Consider the following 21606-nt stretch of genomic DNA (forward strand, 5'->3'; position numbering starts at 1 on the left):
GCGATTTTGTAGCCCGGAGGGCATAGTTCAAGGATTATGGGGTCCTTTTGGTTGTGAATCCATGTTTCACTGATAAAGATAAGATCGAGGTTTTTCTGAGGTAATCCAGTCTGATATTGTTGTTGTTTTGTTGATTACGGACCTAGTATTGATGTAACCCACCTGGATATTTTGGTACGGGGCTGCTTGGTTTGGTGTTAGGTTGATTTTTGCTAGTTGTCGTTCCTTGGGTGGTGTTCATTTGTTATGGTCATTTCTCCCGTTTTGTTGGTGTTGTCCGTGTTTGGATGATCTTCCTTTATTGTGGTGTCAGTTTTGTGGAGAGTGGAATGGTTGATCAGCTTTTGGTGGTTTTGTAAGATAGGTCTGAAGTAATGCTCTGTGAATGGGCTGGATAGTGCTAGGTGGATCAGTGAGAGGGAATAGATTACCAGAAGTATTTTGATTGTGTTCTTGTTGTCAGTTTGGGATACATAGGTAACTCACAGTAAGATGCTCGGGAGTGATGTCCTGGGCATGGAGCAGTGTAGCTCTAGTTGCTGTTCTGCTGTTATAAGGTCAGGAGGCTCCGTTGAGAAGGTCATGGAATCCTCAATCTGTTCTTTGTTTTGACGGCCGTCAGTGTTTTATGCAGTGAACGGTATTTGTAACCAGTGTTTTGGTTCTCTAGTACTATGTTTTCGGTTTGCTGGGCGCTTTGTCGTGCACTACCGTGGAGGTTAATAGACTGGAATGGGAGTGCGCCTGTCTAGCCTATTGTAAAGCAGTTGGTTAATCTCTGTTTCCAGTCCCCTGCGTAGCCGTCATTGGCATGCCCTCAGAGCACTGTCAAGGAGGTTTAGTAGACTGGAGTGGAAGTGAGGCTGTTTAGTCCACTGTAGGTCTATTGGTTAGTCTCTATTTCCACTCCCTTGGGCTGCCATCATTGCTCTACACTCAATTCAGAGCAAGTTAACCTGAGAAATGCTTAGTTCGTGTTGTCGTCCAACATTTTGGTCCCTTTGTTAAAGGACCGACGCTGTTTCTATTGGATGGGTGCACTCCTTCACTGGTGGCTCTGGCGGCTCGGCTACATGCACTTGGAGCTGGTTGGTGGCAGGAAGCTATTTAGCACATATCAGCTCAGGTGATCTAACAACCACCGGTGTCGTCTCAACTCTCTACTATCCGCCGTTACTGACTAGATCCAGTCGCCCTCGGCGGCGGGTCGGTTGCTTCCGCCCACTGTTCTTTCGTTCGGCTTGGGTAGTGTCATTTTGCCACGAGTCATCTCGAGTCTCGCCGTCCTCCTAAAGCCATGTGAGACAATGCCGTCGGCCCCAGGCCATTCTCAAGTCACGCTGCGTCTCTCTGGCCGCCTCCAGTAATCCCTCCGCTCACCTTCTCCCCTTGTTCGCCTTGCTCCGTCCCGAGCTCCGCTCTCTCCTCACTCCATCCTGCACTCCGCTCTCTCCTCGCCGACTGGATTCCTCCTTCAATGATCGGCGCTGGTAGGCCTGACCAGCGGTACCAGAGACAAGCTCAGTGGACGAACAGCTGATTGGGAGGAAGGTGCCGTCGGGATGGTGGCCGTCGGTGCAGGCAGTGCTCGTCGGTGGCTGGTGTTCGGCGGTGCAGGGGTGGTTGCGTCCGGGTGGTTGGACGCAACATTCCCCTACATTCCATGACATGATTTTAACCATTATCTAATGAAGCCTGATGACTGAGTAAGATCATACAATTAATGAGTAGGAGGGGATGGGTGTCCCAGCCTTCACCTTCTCCCAGATGACAATACAAGTGTTTCACATGCTCACACACTTCAGATTTTACAGTCCATATGGTCTATCCAACCACGTCTCTTCCACAAAACTACAGAAACGTTTCATTAATACCAGACCCACCTGTAACAACCAGCTACCCCCATTTCCCCACCCCATAGTAGTTTAACTGTTTCATTAGGGGGAGGGCAAAGGCTATAATCTATTTAGGAAGGATAGAGAGGGTCGAAAAGGTGGAGGAGTAGCTCTGTATGTAAAGAATGATATCATGGCGACTGAAATGACAGGGACCTGGGGAAAAGAAGAAGCGATATGGATCACCTTAAAAAGAAAGGACAGAACCTCTGTCCAAGTGGGTGTTGTCTACAGACCCCCGACACAATTAGAGGAACTAGATAAAGATCTGATCGCAGATATTCAAAAATTAGGAAAGAAAAAAGAGGTTCTCTTGATGGGAGAATTCAATCTGCCAGATGTAGTTTGGAAGGTTCCGCCTGCAAAATCGGAAAGAAGTAGAGAGATTGTGGATGCCTTCCAAAGTGCTCTGCTCAGACAAATGGTGACGGAACCCACGAGGGAGCGACGCTGGATCTGGTGCTCACAAATGGGGATACTGTGTCAAATGTCCGAGTGGGTGCACACCTGGGAAGCAGTGACCATCAAACGGTTTGGTTTGATATGACGGCTGAAGTGGAGGGCGGTCACTCTAAACTCAAAGTCCTGGATTTCAAGCGTGCTGACTTTAGTAAAATGGGGGAATACCTGAGGAAGGAACTGATGGGCTGGGAGGACGTACAAGAAGTGGAAGGACAGTGGTCCAGGCTGAAGGAAGTAATAAATAGGGCCACAGACCTTTATGTAAGGAGAGTAAATAAAAGCAAGAGAAAAAGGAAACCGATATGGTTCTCCAAGAAAGTGGCTGAGAAAATAAAGGCTAAAGAGTTAGCATTCCAGAAATATAGAAAATCTCAAGAAGAGGAACACGGGGAGGAATACCGGGTGAAACTGAAAGAAGCCAAGAGAGATACGTCTGGCAAAGGCGCAAGCGGAAGAACAAATGGCTAGAAATGTAAGGAGGGGAGACCAAAATTTCTTCAGGTATATTAGTGAAAGGAGAATGACTAAAAAGGGAATTGTGAGACTAAAAGATACAGCGAAACGCTATGTAGATAATGATGAAGAAAAAGCCAATTTGCTAAATAGATACTTTTGTTCTGTTTTCACTGAAGAAAATCCTGGAGAAGGACCGAGAGGGCCTGGCAAAAATACACTTGAGAATGGAGTGGATAGAGCACCGTTCACAGAAGAGAGTGTGTATCAACAACTTGGAAAGCTAAAGGTGGACAAAGCCATGGGACTGGACGGGATCCACCCCAGAATACTGAGGGAGCTCAGAGAGGTTCTGGCGGGTCCTCTTAAAGATTTGTTTAATAAATTCTTGGAGACGGGAGAGGTTCCGAGGGATTGGAGAACGGCGGATGTGGTCCCTCTTCACAAAAGTGGTGATAGGGAAGAAGCTGGAAACTACAGGACGGTAAGCCTCACTTTGGTTATTGGAAAAGTAATGGAAGCCATGCTGAAGGAAAGGATAGTGAATTTCCTGGAAGCCAATAAGTTGCAAGATCCGAGACAACATGGTTTTACCAGAGGGAAATCGTGCTAAACGAATCTCATTGAATTCTTTGATTGGGTAACTGGAGAATTAAATCATCGACGTGCTATAGACGTAATCTACTTAGATTTTAGCAAAGCTTTTGACACGGTTCCCCACAGGAGGCTCTTAAATAAACTCGATGGGCTGAAGATAGGTCCCAAAGTGGTGAACTGGATTAGGAACTGGTTGACGGACAGACGACAGAGGGTGGTGGTAAATGGAGTTCGCTCGGAGGAGGGAAAGGTGAGTAGTGGAGTGCCTCAGGGATCGGTGCTGGGGCCGATTCTGTTCAATATATTTGTGAGTGACATTGCCGTAGGGTTAGAAGGTAAAGTTTGCCTATTTGCGGATGATACTAAGATTTGTAACAGAGTGGACACCCGGGAGGGAGTGGAAAGCATGAAAAAGGATCTGAGGAAGCTAGAAGAATGGTCTAAGGTTTGGCAATTAAAATTCAATGCGAAGAAATGCAAAGTGATGCACTTAGGGAGTAGAAACCCAAGAGAGACTTATGTGTTAGGCGGTGAGAGTCTGATAGGTACTGAGGGGGAGAGGGATCTTGGGGTGATAGTATCCGAGGATCTGAAGGCGACAAAACAGTGTGACAAGGCGGTGGCTGTAGCGAGAAGGTTGCTAGGCTGTATAGAGAAAGGTGTGATCAGCAGAAGAAAGGAAGTGTTGATGCCCTTGTACAAGTCGTTGGTCAGGCCCCACCTGGAGTATTGTGTTCAGTTTTGGAGGCCGTACCTTGCGAAGGATGTTAAAAAAATGGAAGCGGTGCAAAGAAAAGCTACGAGAATGGTACAGGATTTGCGTTCCAAGACGTATGAGGAGAGACTTGCTGACCTGAACATGTATACCCTGGAGGAAAGGAGGAACAGGGGTGATATGATACAGACGTTCAAATATTTGAAAGGTATTAATCCGCAAACAAATCTTTTCCGGAGATGGGAAGGCGGTAGAACGAGAGGACATGAGGTTGAAGGGGGGCAGCCTCAGGAAAGATGTCAGGAAGTATTTTTTCACGGAGAGGGTGGTGGATGCTTGGAATGCCCTCCCGTGGGAGGTGGTGGAGATGAAAACGGTAACGGAATTCAAACATGCGTAGGATATGCATAAAGGAATCCTGTGCAGAAGGAATGGATCCTCAGAAGCCTAGCCGAAATTGGGTGGCGGAGCAGGTGGGGGGGAAGAGGGGTTGGTGGTTGGGAAGCGAGGATAGTGGAGAGCAGAGTTATACGGTCTGTGCCAAAGCCGGTGATGGGAGGTGGGACTGGTGGTTGGGAGGCGGGAAGTACTGCTGCGCAGTCTTGTACGGTCTGTGCCCTGAATAAGGCAGGTACAAATCAAGGTAAGGTTTACACATATGTTGTCTTGTTGGGTAGACTGGATGGATCGTGCAGGTCTCTTTCTGCCGTCATCTACTATGTTACTATGATGGGGCGGAGCATATTAGCATATTCATTTGCATATATGTATATATGTAAATGATATGCTAATATGGAGGCAGGAAGGGAAAAAGAGCTGGCTTTTTTGGGGAATAAACATAATGAATATGTATGAGATATCAATCCAGCTCTTTCTCCCTTCCTTCCTTCTTTCAAGAAGTCAGACTCAGCATGCAGCAATACTAGAAAAATTGAAATTTAAAGGCAAAATATCACAGATGCACATTTCAAAAAGTTGACATATTTCAATTAATAAATTCTGAATAAAATACTTTTTTCTACCTTTGTTGTCTGATCATTTAGTTTTTTTATTCGCTTTGGTCCCAGTGTCTTCTGTTTTATGCAGCGTCTTCTTTCCAGTAGGCTTCCCTCTGCTCCCCACCCTCCCAGTCCCATCCATCTCCTGCTCCTTCCCTCTGCTCCCCACCCCTCCCATCCATCTCTTGCTCCTTCCCTCTGCTCACCTCCTCTCCCAGTCCCATCCATCTCCTGCTCCTTCCCTCTGCTCCCCACCCCGCCCAGTCCCATCCATCTCTTGCTCCTTCCCTCTGCTCACCTCCTCTCCCAGTCCCATCCATCTCCTGCTCCTTCCCTCTGCTCCCCACCCCTCCCAGTCCCATCCATCTCCTGCTCCTTCCCTCTGCTCACCTCCTCTCCCAGTCCCATCCATCTCCTGCTCCTTCCCTCTGTTCCCCACCCCTCCCAGTCCCATCCATCTCCTGCTCCTTCCCTCTGCTCTCCTCCTCTCCCAGTCCCATCCATCTCTTGTTCCTTCCCTCTGCTCCCCACCCCTCCCGGACCCATCCATCTCCTGCTCCTTCCCTCTGCTCACCTCCTCTCCCGGTCCCATCCATCTCTTGCTCCTTCCCTCTGCTCCCCACCCCTCCCAGTCCCATCCATCTCTTGCTCCTTCCCTCTGCTCCCCACCCCTCCCAGTCCCATCCATCTCCTGCTCCTTCTCTCTGCTCACGTCCTCTCCCAGTCCCATCCATCTCTTGCTCCTTCCCTCTGCTCCCCACCCCTCCCAGTCCCATCCATCTCCTGCTCCTTCCCTCCCAGTCCCATCCATCTCCTGCTCCTTCCCTCTGCTCACCTCCTCTCCCAGTCCCATCCATCTCTTGCTCCTTCCCTCTGCTCCCCACCCCTCTCAGTCCCATCCATCTCCTGCTCCTTCACTCTGCTCACCTCCTCTCCCAGTCCCATCCATCTCTTGCTCCTTCCCTCTGCTCCCCACCCCTCCCAGTCCCATCCATCTCCTGCTCCTTCCCTCCCAGTCCCATCCATCTCCTGCTCCTTCCCTCTGCTCCCCACCCCTCCCAGTCCCATCCATCGCCTGCTCTTTCCCTCTGCTCACCTCCTCTCCCAGTCCCATCCATCTCTTGCTCCTTCCCTCTGCTCCCCACCCCTCCCAGTCCCATCCACCTCCTGCTCCTTCCCTTTGCTCCACACCCCTCCCAGTCCCATCCATCTCCTGCTCCTTCCCTCTGCTCCCCACCCCTCCCAGTCCAATCCATCTCCTGCTCCTTCTCTCTGCTCACCTCCTCTCCCAGTCCCATCCATCTCCTGCTTCTTCCCTCCCAGTCCCATCCATCTCCTGCTCCTTCCCTCTGCTCATCTCCTCTCCCAGTCCCATCCATCTCCTGCTTCTTCCCTCCCAGTCCCATCCATCTCCTGCTCCTTCCCTCTGCTCATCTCCTCTCCCAGTCCCATCCATCTCTTGCTCCTTCCCTCTGCTCCCCACCCCTCCCAGTCCCATCCATCTTCCCTCTGCTCTCCACCCCTCCCAGTCCCATCCATCTCCTGCTCCCTTCCCTCTGCTCACCTCCTCTCCCAGTCCCATCCATCTCTTGCTCCTTCCCTCTGCTCCCCACCCCTCCCAGTCCCATCCATCTCCTGCTCCTGCCCTCTGTTCCCCACCCCTCCCAGTCCCATCCATCTCCTGCTCCTTCCCTCTGTTCCCCACCCCTCCCAGTCCCATCCATCTTCCCTCTGCTGCCCCCCCCCCCCGCGAGGTCCAGGATCGTGACACCATTTGCCCCCTCTCTTCCTCCCTCCCTCCAGCGCAGGCAGCAGTCTTCTTCAGCCTTTCTGTGCTCCTGGCAGCGGTAGCGACGTATACACGCTGCCTTCGATCTGCCCTGGAAGCCTTCTCTCCACCTATGCGGGAACAGGAACTTGAAGAGAAGGCTTCGGGGCAGAGCTGAAGGCAGCGTGTATACGTCGCTATCGCTGCCAGGAGCACAGAAAGGCTAAAGAAGACTGCTGCCTGCGCCAGAGGGAGGGATGAAGAGAGGGGGTAGACAGACATGCGCTCGTCTCCGTCCGCTTCGCTTCCCTGCCCTCTCTGTCTGCGTCCCGCCTTCCTCTGATGTCATTTCCTTTCGGGCGGGACGCAGAGAGGGCAGGGAAGCGAAGCGGACGGTGAGACGAGTGTGCCTGCTTGTTTTTTTTTTTTTTTTTTTACTACTGGCGCCAGTCGTCACATCGCCCCCCCCAGTCTATGCCCATGCCCCACCCTACTTCGAGAAGCCTGTTCAGTCCCCAACTTTAATCCCCTTAATAGCTCGCTGAGCAAACAAGCCTTGTTTATAGTATCCCCACCCCCCTAATCAACAATAGCCCAGTGACATACAACTATTAACCTCTTATAGCTAAATAAGAAAAACAAAACCCTAGGAGATATACTGGTATGTTACTAGATCTAACTTGGTATTATGAATATCATTGTTTTATACAGACGTTGAAATATTTGAAAGATATTAATCCGCAAACGAACCTTTTCCGGAGTTGGGAAGGTGGTAGAACTAAAGGACATGAAATGAGATTGAAGGGGGGCAGACTCAAGAAAAATGTCAGAAAGTATTTTTTCACGGAGAGAGTGGTGGATGCTTGGAATGCCCTCCCGCGGGAGGTGGTGGAGGTGAAAACGGTAACTGAATTCAAACATGCGTGGGATAAACATAAAGGAATCCTGTTCAGAAGGAATGGATCCTCAGCAGCTTAGCTGTGATTGGGTGGTGGAGCCGGTGGTGGGAGGCAGGGCTGGTGGTTGGGAGGCGGGAGCTAGTGCTGGGCAGACTTCTACGGTCTGTGCCCTGAAAATGACAGATACAAATCAAGGTAAGGTATACACAAAAAGTAGAACATATGAGTTTATCTTGTTGGGCAGACTGGATGGACCGTGCAGGTCTTTTTCTGCCGTCATCTACCTTGTTACTATATTGGCTGTATGGGTACTATGAGAGGGAGGGAAAAAACTCAACTTCATGACATTGCTTTCAAGAAATGATCACATGGCTCTCTTAGCACAGCTAAAGAGGGGTGCCTTAATACTGCAGTTTTTATACAGCCCACCACATAAACGTAAGACATAAAACAAACACTTTAATGACTGTGTATTGAGCGAGCCAAACACAATACTAAATTAGTTGCTTGGCAGAGCTCTTAGTAAACCATTGCCCTCTTTACATCAGGAGGAATTACATCCCTCTCCAAGTAACATTTTAAATTAATACCAAGTTAAGGCCCCTAAGACTGCTCTTTGTCAGAATATGTCAAAGTCAATTCCAGTGGTACAGGCACTAAATAAAAGTCAAGATGGTAGAGCAGGATATCACTGTAGCTGATCTAGTGCAATAAAATCATTGGCCAGTGATTTTATTCCACAAAGGTCCGAGTCAATATGACCAATGGTTCCAAATGAATACAAGATACCGCAGTCCGAATGGCACCAAGACATTTCCCTAAAACAGCTCTTTGTCAGAATACGTCAGTCAATTCCAGTGGTACCATTACTAAATAAAAGTCATGATAGTAGAGCAGGGTATCATTGTAGCTGATCCAGCACAATAAAATCATTGGCCAGTGATTTTGTTCCACAAAGGTCCGAGTCAATATGACCAAGGGTTCCAAATGAATACAAGATATCACAACCCATATGGCACCAAGACATTTCCCTGCACAGAGATTTTTCAGTGTGGGTTCCTCATGGCACAGTATCCACAGGCCCAACATTCAGCGTATTTAGGAATTATTTAGCCAGTCCCACATCCTCAAAATAGTCATTGGAGCCCTTATGCTGCACTCGTTGCTTTGATAGGCATAGTGAGAGTTTTATTTTCTTATCAAACAAAGCTGCACAGAAGAGTGCAAAGGCCTTCCTAGCCATTACCACTCTTGACAAGCAGACCTGAAAACTTAAAAAAACACGCCGTCCATCATAGGTCAAAGATAGTCCACAGAATAAAGCGTAGAGCTCAGAGCTCGTAGAATGGCCTGTCTATGCCAATAGTTTAAACTTTTTAAGGTCCCATCACAGGGCTTAGTGCCATTTTGTCTTAGAGGGTCCACTCTGTGAGCCCTCTCTACCTGCAATGGGCCCAAGTGTGTCCCCAGTTGCAGCGACGTCACCAACCACAACTTAAAAAAAAAAACACCTCACCAATTTGATTTCTTTCAAGGATTCTGGAAGTCTGATCAGTCTTAGATTGTTCCAATCATTAAGCTTGTTTTACAGATCTGTGAGTCATTTATACACGAGTCATATTTGACTTGTCTCCATTTTATCCTCTAAATCGCTGACCGGCTGCTGTAGGTGATTGAATTCAAGGCTGCAATTGTTTAATCTCTCATAAATAGCTTGCAACTTCTTATCCAGGGGGGCTTCCACCATTGCGGTCACCTCAGCAATAACTTCTGCTGTCCAGGCCAAATGTACAGAAAGGCTCAGCAGGGCCGATGCATCTACCATATTGCTTTCTGGTGCCATGTTTTTCTCTGTCTTTTTTAGGCAGTTTTGCGGTCATAAGAAGAGATTTTGCTCTCCTAGCACAGGTACCAAAGTTATCGCACACCAGATAGGTGTCTTAAGTTAAACCCTTTGTAGCTGGTATAAGGATTAAAAACAGATAGCAACACCACTAATTGGGAAGCAAAGCCACTGCTAGGCAAGACTTCTAAGGTCTGTGCCCCTATTATGGCTGAATAGTTTTGGATGGGCTGCAGTGGAGCTTTTCAGAAGCTTCGACAACTTTACAAATTTATAACAAAGGACAGTGCCTGGCAGACCTCTACAGTCTATGCCCTAAAAATGGCAAGGACAAATCAAGATCAGGTATCTATATGAATTATCACATATCACAGTGGGAAAGTGCAGGAGCTCCGTGGTTCAACATCTGTTCTCTTGCATGGTGCCACATGACTCCTCAAATCTTGATTGTTTTAACAATAATCTTGCTGCTGTATTCTGTACCACCTGCAATGTTTTCAGAGTAGAAGCTAGTAGTCCCTGGTAGATATTACAGTCATCTAGGCAAGGCTGCATCAGGGCCTGAAACACTGTACAAAACTTGCTTGCCAAAAGACGTCTCAAATGGTATACTACCAACATCTTGTGAAACAGTGACTATCACTCTTAACGTGTACATGTAAACTCAACTTTTTATGTAAGATCACTCCTGGGTATCAAGCTTCATATTTAGCTATCATACTCACATCCTCCACATTCAGGGTTGGTGGCACATTAAATGAAGGATCTTTGAAGACAAACACTACCTTTTATATTTTTGTAATTTACAGAAATCCCATGGCTTGTGAGGAGCTTATTGTGGCTTGAAAGTGAACTACTGCAATGACTGTACTCCATTGTCATTGTGAAAGGAGCATACATTATGCTGTCCATGTACACATGATAATAGATATTGGACAATGGCTTCAAATCAGAGGCTTAACCCAGTTGGGTTTTCAAAATACTCACATGAATATGCTTGAGATAAATTTGCATGCAGTGCCTCCATTGTATACAAATCTCTCTCATGTATATTTGTTATGGAAATCCTGAAAACCAGACTGTCCTGGTGTGTCCCAAGGACTGGGTTGAAAACCCCTGCTATAAGTATATTCTAAACAGCAGCAATGGTGGCGCTAAGCACTGTGGAACCCCTCATCTCACTTTAATTTGTGCCAGGAAGATATACTAGATCTAATTCTGACCTGTTGCTCCTGCTCTGTCAAATAAGTGACTCCAACTGTTAGGAAGTAATTCATGAGGCAGAGAATCAAAGACAGCTGACATATAAAACTATCATCACAAAATCTGAATCCTCTTTATACTTTAGATGTTTTTTTTTTTTAAGAAGGCTGAATTGTGAAAGTATATGAAAGGTGTGCAGATGGACAGTAATCAGAGAATAAGCCTTGTAGATTGGCACTACTGCTTATTTCAACCTTGTGCTAATTTATCCTCTTTTCATGCCTAAAGAAGACAGTTTATGTATTTTTCATTTTTAGTTACCTTTTGCCGACATTCCTCTGTAATGAGCTTACAGTTGTCAATTATGTCTGTAAGGAAAATAAAATACAACTTAACAGAAGAAAACTGGTATGGAAAGTAGTTACAATCTATTTCTGCTCTTCTGACTTTCCTTATTATTATCCCTCAAAAGCACTGTGATATATCATACTGCCATAAATGCCTCTTTACTTCTAATATCAACAGTTCTAGGATCACAAGACATAGTTAAATTCCAAACCAAATGAGAATCAATCAAACCTGACATCCTGCCTACAATCAAAGTTCTAAAGTTGATAACAATAAAGTGAAGCTACTTGTTTGTAGCAGGTTTTCATCGAGGACAGCAGGACATATGCTCTTACAGGTGGATGATGTTATTGATGGTGTTCCGGCATGCAGATGCTTCTCAAGTGTTCTATTACTCTCAGAAGCTTTTGGCAGCATTCTCCGTGAACACGCACACCTTCTCACTCACCATGCTTACGTAGGACCAAGGCAGACAGAATGCAACTCCAAGGGGAAGTGGGCAGGTATGTAAGACCATATGTCCTGCTGTCTTTGGAAAACATCTACTACAGGTAAGAAACTTCACTTTCTCTGAAGACAAGCAAGACATTATGCACTTACTTGGAGGAATACCTAGCTACCAGGCTGTCTGAAAGAAAAAGAGAGGAAGTACACAACATGATTTGCAACAAGCTAGGTCAGAGAACTGGTTTTTGTTTTTATTTTTTAAATTCTTTTTTTTTTTGGGGGGGGGGGGAGCGGCAAGATGGTGGCATGACGCTGGAGTGGTGCAAGACTCTGTTGTTTTTCACCTTGTTATTTTCCTGTAAGCTCTTAGGAGCTATGTCACATATGAAAAGAAAGGGGGTTGTGAAGTCTGTGCCCCCACTGGCTTCTACATTCTCCACTCAGCAGAAACTTGACCGCTTCCTCTCTGAACCCCATTCAGAAGGATTCAGGGAGCAGTGCCCTGACACAGGGAATGGTGGAGCACCTTCCTCCTTGGCCCTGGATATCTCATTGTCACCCCTGATGTCTAGCGCGCCTCCGTGTCCTGCATCCTCCAGCATTAGGAGGGGAAACACAGCCAGTCTTAAGAAACAAGGAAGTGTCCCTCAGCGAGGACACCATATTATCTGGGAAGATGCAGCAAGTGGAGATCGAAGGAGCCACTGGTGTGCTTGCTGCCCTGACGAATTATGTTGCAAAGGATGGACTCGACGACTGTCAAGTCTACTGCTGAGGAAACAGTCTTGGTTCCTAAATTTGATGAACTGGAAAAGACAGTTGAGTCTTGGAGGCTGCATGTTGCTAAAGTTGTAAAATGACTGGAAGCAGTGCAAAGAAATGGTATGGGATTTGCATTGCAAACCGTACGAGGAGAGACTTGCTGACCTGAACATGTATACCTTGGAGGAAAGGAGACGTTCAAATATCTGAAAGGTATTCATCCGCAAACAAACTTTTTCCAGAGACGGGAAGGAGGTAGAACTAGAGGACAAGGGGAGCAGATTCAGGAGTATTTTTTCACAGAAAGGGTGGTGGATACATGGAATGCCCTCCCGCAGGAAGTGGTGATGAAAACAGTAATGGAATTCAAACATGAATGGGATAAACACAAAGGAATCCTGTTTGAAGGAATGGATCCCACAGAATCTTTGCAGAGATTGGGTGATGGTAAGCACCAATTGCAAGGAGGTAAAGGCCAGACTCAGAAAGGTATAGAAAGTATTCAAGTAGTTTTTGCGCTGGACAGGAGAAAGGATCTAGGGCTTGCTCTTATGCCAGACACCAAACCTCCTCCACTTAAAATTGTATGAACTCTTAATAGAATCTTTCCTAGAAGCAAGCAGAACACGAAAGACTCCCTCATGCTGTTGCAGAGAGTCAACTTCTATCCCCTCAACATCCAAGCTGTGAGGGCTAGGAACTGAAGGTTGGGATGGTCCCTTCATTCTTAGTAATTAGAGTCATAAAGCACTCCAGACTTTTAAAGCTCTCTGAAGACTAACTCCAAAAGTAAAGGGAACCCAATCTGCCTTGGCCAATATGCGGTGATGAAGATCATGGTTTCCCTGTCCTGATTGAGTTTCAGGAGAGTTTTTGCTGTGACAGGTACTGAAGGAAACACATACAGACATCTCGTCCTTCAACTGAGGCTAGTCTGTCATGTGATCCTAATCTGGAGCAGTACTGAAGGACCTTATTGTTCAGGTGAATGGCAAAGAGATTTATCAAGGGGGTGCCTCACTCTTGAAAGATCTTATGGGCTATGCCCATACTGAAAGACTACTGCTGTGGTGGCATTATCCTGCTTAGTCTGTTGGCCAAACAGTTGCGCTTCTCTGCCAGGTACATCACCCTAAGCACCATGTCATTGCTGGATGATGTGTCGCCATGCTTGTTGACATGATACATTCCAACCTGATTGACCGTTTGAATGAGAATGAATTGGTGCATTAGCCGATCTCTGAAAGCTTTTATAACATTCCAAATGGCCAATAGTTCTAGGAGGGTTGATATAATGGTGAGCCTTCTGAGGTGACCACAGACCCTGGGTGTGGAATCCATCTACATGAGCTCCCCAGCCCATCTGTAGTCAATGTGTTGTGGAGCAGAGGAATTTGGAATGGTGATCCCATAGTGAAATTGGTTTGAATTGTCCACCAAGACACAGCCTCCTTTGTCAAGATGCTCAAAAAAGGAATACCTGTACTGCTAATATAAATAAAGTTCTGTTAATAAAAACAAAATTTCCACAAATGAAGCGAGGGAAACTTTCAGGGTGTTTTTTTTTTTTAAAGTAACTGCTCTCTGTCAAAAAACTGAGGGGACTCAAAGCTCTCTAAATGAAAGGTATCTAAGAATATGAGAACACTAAATAGGCCCTTTCAGAGGACCTAACACACATGGTGCACTGCCCTGATGGTGTTCACTGGCTCCCAGCCTAGGAACAGCATTTAACCAACTCTGGGATTACCTTACCACAGGCAGCATGGTCTGTTTTGGTGACTGCTGCCACCAATGAATCCACTTTAGGCAAATGTTGCTTTTCCAGCTCAGGCATGGAAATGGGACAAAGATGTGACATAGCCTTTGCCACCCGAAGGGCAGAACCCAGGGTGACCCACTGGGTAATGATGAAGACTTAGGCAGTCTTCTAGTGCTTGTCATTTTACGATTAGCAGATGCTGTCAGTTCCTCTACCAGACTTCTTCAACATATAGGCATTATGGAGGAGCAGAATAAACTAGAGAGAGGAAAAAAAGGTCTGAAAACCTTACCCCCATAGAAGTCCACAGAGCGACTGACATCTGTCTAAGGTCCTCCAAAGCACTGCCAGGTAAAAGAGCCATCGGCAGTGCTGCTTCCAAATAGTGCTGCTGTAAAATGGCTGCTGGACCACTTTCAGCCCCATGAGGAGAATGAGCCCGCATGGAAAACTAACGAGGTCTCCCCCAAAAGGGCCCCCTCTACCAGAGGAGAGACTACATAGCCACTCTGACACTTTTCCAACACTGCTCTCTGTTTTCCACAGTGGGAGCAGCGTTTAACAAATTCAGCAGCCATCATAAAACAAACAAAAGTAAAACAGCGACTGACCCAAAGGTGAAAGAAAATTTAAAAGATACACTCACCCTGTGAGAGCCAGCTGTCTTAAGTCCTGCCTTTTAAACTTAGTGCTGCTGGAAGTGAACTCTCTCCACTACTAAGCCCATTTATACTGGTCCAAACCAGTATTCCTCCTGCAGCCAAGACTGTGGGCTTTAAAGAATTATGCCTCAATTTTATTTTCCAGTAAGGAAGGAGAATGAAAGGCTGTAAGGGGGAGAAAGGTGGAGGAGGGGCCTAGTATCACCAGATGTACCAGCTAAAGCCCACAGTAAAAAAAAAAAAATGAAGTGGGTGGTGGATCAAAGCTCTTCAATGACTGACCAAGGAGTGTACAATGATGAATAAAATATTTTACTGAAAGCTCTTAATATTGACATGACACGGTAACATGTTTCGGAACACATGTGTCTGCCTCAGGAGTCTCTCTTCTAAAGGCCAACTGAGCAAAAACCATCTTCAGCGTTGATTAATAAACACACTAGGGCGTGTGTAACAGATGTTGAAATGTAAGATGAGGTCTTGAAAAAGACCGTTTTTTTCAACCAATGATAATCTTTAAAAGATAAGAAGTCAGTGAATAAAGATTAGCACTGTTAGGATGAGACCAAGAGCTTGTGAGGATCATCCATCTGCCTGCTAGAGATAGAAAGTGCTGAACTGAACTGTTTTATAGGACGGAATGCTCCTTGGCCAGTCAGTATTCTCTATCTCCACCTGCTGGTAGATGGTGACAACCTACAAAGTCTCTGGATTCATCTGCTGCCGACGTTAAGGAACAATTTTTCCTGAAGAAATGGAGAAATTAGAGCTTACTTGATAATTTTCTTTCCTTTAGTCCTTTACACTATTCCAGAACCATTATTCCAGAACTTGTGGGATGTGTTATGTTTATTGACCAGCAGGTGGAGACAGAGAATACAGAACTATAACATCAAAAAACAAACTATAAATTGCAAACAATAATCTCTGAAAGGAGAACAAATGAGGACTTAAGCAAGTCTGCAGAAGGTCAATCCTCATCCATAGAAGTGACCGGGCACCCAGTCATAACAGCACTGACAAAACAGCCTTGTAACAAAATAAACCTTGACATTTCACACCCTAACAAAACAGCCCCTCCCACAAAACAACCCTTAACAAAATAGCCCCTACACAAAATAGCCCCCTAAGAAAAAAATAACATCACAAAAAATATAATAAACTACAACTGAAATCTTCACTGATAAAGAGGGGTATAATCGAAAGGGACATCCTCGTTTCGATTTGGACGTCCTCGCAAAACGTCCCCATCAAGGGGCGGGGAAACACGTATTTTCGAAACAAGATGGACGTCCATCTTTTGTTTCGATAATACGGTCAGGGCCGCCTAAATCCTGAAATTTTGTCGTCCTTAGCGATGGTCACCCCTAGACTTGGTTGTTTCTGATTTTCGGCGATAATGGAAACCAAGGACGTCCATCTCACAAACGACCAAATGCAAGCCATTTTGGTCATGGGAGGAGCCAGCATTTGTAGTGCACTGGTCCCCCTGACATACCAGGACACTAACTGGGCACCCTAGGGGGCACGACAGTGGAATTCATAAATTGCTTCCAGGTACATAGCTCCCTTACCTTGTGTGCTGAGCCCCACAAAACCCACTACCCACAACTGTACACCACTACAATAGCCCTTACGGGTGAAGGGGGCACCTAGATGTGGGTACAGTGGGTTTCTGGTGGGTTTTGGAGGGCTCGGTGTTTCCTCCACAAATGTAACAGGTGGGGGGGGGGGGGGGGGGGGGGCTGGGTCCGCCTGTCTGAAGTGCACTGCACCCACTAAAACTGCTCCAGGTACCTACATACTGCTGTGATGGACCTGAGTATGACATCTGAGGCTGACACAGAGGCTGGTAATCAATATTTTGAAAGATGTTTTTTTGAGGGTGGTGGTGGTGGGGGGGTTAGTGACCACTGAGGGAGTAAGGGTAGGTCATCCCCGATTCTCTCCGGTGGTCATCTGGTCATTTCGGGCACCTTTTTGTGCCTTGGTCATAAGAAAAACACAACCAGGTAAAGTCGTCCAAGTGTTCGTCAGGGATGTCCATGTTTCTTTCGATTATGGGTTGAGGACGTCCTAGTGTTAGGCACGCCCAAGTCCCGCCTTTGCTACACCTCCAATATGCCCCCTTGAACTTTGGCCGTCCCTGCGACGGAAAGCAGTTGGGGAAGTCCAAAATCGGCTTTCGATTATACCGATTTGGATGACCCTGTGAGAAGGACGTCCATCTTCCGATTTATGTCGAAAGATGGGCGTCCTTCTCTTTCGAAAATGAGCCCAAAAGACTCCTACCAGCATTCAATTCAATAAAGCATATATAAATAAACAAAATTCTACTACAAACTGGTATTCATGATCTATTCTACTATTTAAAGAAACTATTTTTCCAACAACATGCAAACTAAAAATACAAAATAGTATTGTCATCATTTTCATAGTTTTACCAACCTTATCCTGTTTGGCAAGGTAAGATTAGGAAAAAAATGCAGTGCCATATTCTGGGCAGCCTGATCGGGGCCCTTTTGTTGGGGGGCTAATTTGTCAAGGGTTATATTGTTGGCAGGTCATTTTGACACTGGCTGTTATGCCAGGGACTATTATGATGGGAGGTTTTTTTTGTTTGGACCTTTTTTGACTAGGTACCAAGCAATCGCTATCAACACCAATACTTTGAGGGAAGGATCCTGAATAATGTGAAGGACTAAAGGAAAGAAAATTATCGGGTAAGCTCTAATTTCTCTTTCCTTGTCATCCTTCCCACTATTCCAGAACTTGTGGGATGTCCAAAAGCAATCCTCACTATGGGTACAATGCTGCTGTCACCATAGCAATAACTGAAGCCCCATAAGCAGCATCTTGTTGAGCTGCTACATCCACCCTATAATGCCTTCCAAAAGGTAAGAAGGGCCGACCAAGTCGTTGTCTTACAAATGTCTGTTGGAGACAGGGCAGAAGTCTCTGCCCAGGAAGTGGCTGACCGATGAATGGAGTGAGCTTGCAAGCCTGAAGATGGGACCTTACTTGACAAAAAGTACACAGAAGAAATAGCTTCTTTGAACCAATAAGCTATCACTGGTTTAGAAGCTGCATGGCCCTTCTTTGCCTTACCAAAAAGAACAAACAGTCTATCCAACTAAGTCATTTGGAAACTTCTAAGTATCTGAATAAGATTCACTTTACATCTAAAAGATGCAGAGCGGAATACTGGTTTCCAAGTCCTCCCTGAGGAAGGAGGGAAGGTCAATTAGCTGATTGATATGAAAAGCAGACACCACTTTCAGAAAAAAGATGGAACTGTATATAACAAACTCCTGCCTCCGTAAATCACAGAAATGGGTCTCAACATGAAAGTTTCCGAGTCTCAGAAATAAGTCTAGATGACGCAATAGCCAACAAAAATACTGCTTTCAAAGTAAGATCTTTCACATTATGCATCTGCTGAAAAGGTGTTTTCTGAAATGCTCTAAGGACTAGATCGAGACTTCATTTGGAACAAAAATATGAATAGAAGGCCTAAAATGAGCAACCCTTTTAAGAAGCATACTATATTAGGGTGAGCTACCAACTAAGAGCTTTGCACCTGCTCTCTAAAGCAAGATAAGGCTGCTATATGCCCTCTGAAACAAGATAAGGCTGCTATATGTACCGACTACTAATCCCTTCTGAAGCCCATCCTGAAGAAAAGCCAAAAGGTTTGTAATGGAAGCTGAAAAGGTAGAGATCGCCCTCTTGGACAACTAACTCTAATATGTTCTCTAAACTCTCGCACTTGTCGCCGAAGTATCTCACTTCTGAGTTTGAAGCAAGGTCATGATTACCATTTCTAAGTAACCCTTATATCTTAACCTTGGCCACTCAATGGTCATGCATTATGGCCAACAGGGGAGGGATCCTCCATCCGAACTGGACCTTGATGTAAAAACTGCAGCACTGGGGGAGTCAAGGAGGCTAACCATCAAGAAGATTGATAAGATCTGCATACCACAGCCTTCTTGGCCAACATGGAGCTACCAGAATCAACAGACCTGGATGGAATGCTATCTTTCAGAGGACTCAATTCACCATGGACCATGGAAGAAAGACATACAGAAGGCTGTTGGGAGGGGGGTGGCTACAACTGTAGAAAAGCATCGATCCTCTGGGAATCCGTTTTCTTGTGTCTGTGAAAGAAAACTATTGAGTTTGGCATTCTTTCTGGCGGCCATCAAGTCCAAGTAAGTTGTACCCTACTTATTCACTATTAGTTGAAATGTATCCTTGGGGAGTTCCCACTCCTCTGGATCGATTAAATTCCTGCTGAGGAAGTCTGCTTGAACACCGAGAAAGTCTACAATGTGCACTGCTGAGAGGATGATTAGATGTTTCTCCATCCAGTAAAAAAGTTGGCAGGACTCCACAGAAAGTTGTTAACTTTGAGTACCCCCTTGTGTGTTGGCTTAGGTCACTGCTGTGACATTGTTGCATGTGCTGCTTGCCCAGTCAGTCACTTGTGGAGCAAAGGCAACTAAGGCTCTCCAATTTGCCCTGAGCTCCAGAAGATTTATTGACCAATTGTCCTGGAACAGGTCCCCTGAGCTACTAGAGACTAGAAATGAGCTCCCCAGCCAGATAAGAGGGCATTCTTAGTGACAATGTTCCAGTCCAAGATCAGGAATGGAATTCCTTTGTGGAGGTTCACTGCACAAAGCCACCATAGCTGACTGATTCTAAGGCAGGCAGAAATTGTAATCCTGTGAGGCTGGTGACCAGTGTGAGAGAAAAACTCTTGGAGAGGAAACATATGTGCCCCTGCCCAGGGGATGCCTTCCAACGATGCAGTCATTGTGCTGAGTACCTGAATGCAGTCCCAACTCCGAGGACAGCGCTGTCAGAGATGATGATGAATTTGTTGCTGAATTTTCAACAGCCTGCGATCCGACAGAAAGATCCTCCTTAGCTTCATACTGAAATGAACTCCAAGGTATCCCAGAGACTGCGTAGGAACCAGGTTGCTCTTCCTGAAGTTTATACTTTGGCCTAATGACTGTAGAAGGTCCACAACCATCAAGGCCAATTTCTGCTTTCCTTACAGATGCTTATAGTTAGAGTTATCCATGTTAACTCTCTATAGCTGTGGAAGCATCCTGGACATCACAATTTCACCCCCTGTTTTCCTATCATAAATTGTGTTTCATCCCCTTTGTCCATCGTACTTCTACTTATCTATCCATCCATCCATCCTATTCTCTTATTTTTTAAGCCACTCAGACATCATTTGATCGGCAGGATATAGGTCCCTAATAAACGAGAGATAGGTGAGGCTCTGATAAGCCAGTCATTCAGGTATGGATGGACTGATGCCAAGTGCCCTGCTGACAAAGGAAGGCTGCTACCACTAGAATCAAAAACCTCAGATGCCTCCGATGAGTGGGTCCAGCGAGAATGTGGAAGCACACAACTTTTGAGGTCCAGAGCAGTGAGGAACTTGCCTGCTTGCACTGATGGAATGACTGAGTAGAGGGTTTACATCCGGAAATGGGAAATGTGCAGAGATTTAGCTTCTTGAGATCCAGGACTGGCTGAAATGTACCATCCTTCTTAGGAACTATGAAACAGATTGAGTATCTTCCTTATCCTAGCTCCACTGGGGGCATGGGCATAATTGCGCCTAGTGACAGAAGAGAAGACAGCATAGCCTCCACTGCTGTTCATTTGGCAGGCCACTAACAAAGAGATTCCATGAAGAGTGGTATGATCGGGGCGGGGGGGGGGGGGGGGGGGCAAAATTCTAGATTTAATCATCTGTTATTATAATATCCAAGACCCACTGGTCTGACCTGATCCGTGTCCATTCTCTATAAAAATCCTGCAGATGACGTCCAACACCTATGTCCTGGGAATGGAACTGAACACAATCACTGATTTTTAGGCTGCACTGGAGGGACAACTTTACTGGGATCCCAATTTTCTGTCTGATCGAAAGGATGGTTGCCTGGCCTGAAACAGTTATCACTGCCCATATTGTAGGCAATCTCGTCAATAATGCTTGGAACCTTGAATAGCAGCCAATAGCTAAACAGAGAGATGATGATTTAGGTTTATCTTCAGGCAGCCTCTTGGCTTAGTCTTAAAGGGTAGTACGACCAGATGGGATTTAGAGGCCTCATCAGCCAAGTAATTCTGTAACCAAAGGTGTATGCGTTTGTATATTCCTCCTTATACTAGGCCTGTAAGATGGCCCTGCTAGCCCTCAGATTTGCTGTCATCAGCATAATTTTAGTTTCTCCCTGCAGCTGCATGTAAGCAGATTGCTTGATCAGTAAATGGAAAGTACATGTTACATATCAAGGAGAAACACAGGGGGAAATGAGGCTATGCGGCCCATATATGGCAGACACACATGGATATAACCTTGATGGTGGAGACTGAGGACCCTCCAAAGAAAGAGTTCTTCCTGTCAGACAGAAGGACACCATCAGGCTTATTTTCGAAAGAGAAGGGCGCCCATCTTTTGACACAAATCAGGAGATGGGCGTCCTTCTCTCAGGGTTGCCCAAATCTGCATAATCAAAAGCCGATTTTGGGCGTTCCCAACTGCTTTCCGTTGCGGGTACGACCAAAATTCCCAGGGGGATGGCGAAAGTGTAACGAAGGCGGAACTGGGGCATGCCTAACAGATGGGCATCCTCGAGCGATAAGGGAAAAAAGGGCATCCCTGATGGAGCCACTTGGCTGACTTTACTCGGTCCATTTTTTCTTACAACCAAGCCTCAAAAAGGTGCCCGAACTGACCAGATGACCACCGGAGGGAAT

At 46.0% G+C, this 21606-nt stretch overlaps 1 protein-coding gene across 1 annotated transcript in view; it reads right to left on the reverse strand.

Moving 5' to 3' along the window:
* Positions 1-21606, reverse strand: part of LOC115470876 (cytosolic 5'-nucleotidase 3-like) — a 159321-nt gene that overhangs the window by 47361 nt on the left and 90354 nt on the right. The window contains 1 exon segment of the mRNA XM_030204480.1: positions 11155-11201. Coding sequence (XP_030060340.1) covers positions 11155-11201 — 47 coding nt within the window.

This window comes from Microcaecilia unicolor, chromosome 1 (genome assembly GCF_901765095.1).
Source record: "Microcaecilia unicolor chromosome 1, aMicUni1.1, whole genome shotgun sequence".
NCBI classification, from domain to species: Eukaryota; Metazoa; Chordata; class Amphibia; order Gymnophiona; family Siphonopidae; genus Microcaecilia; species Microcaecilia unicolor.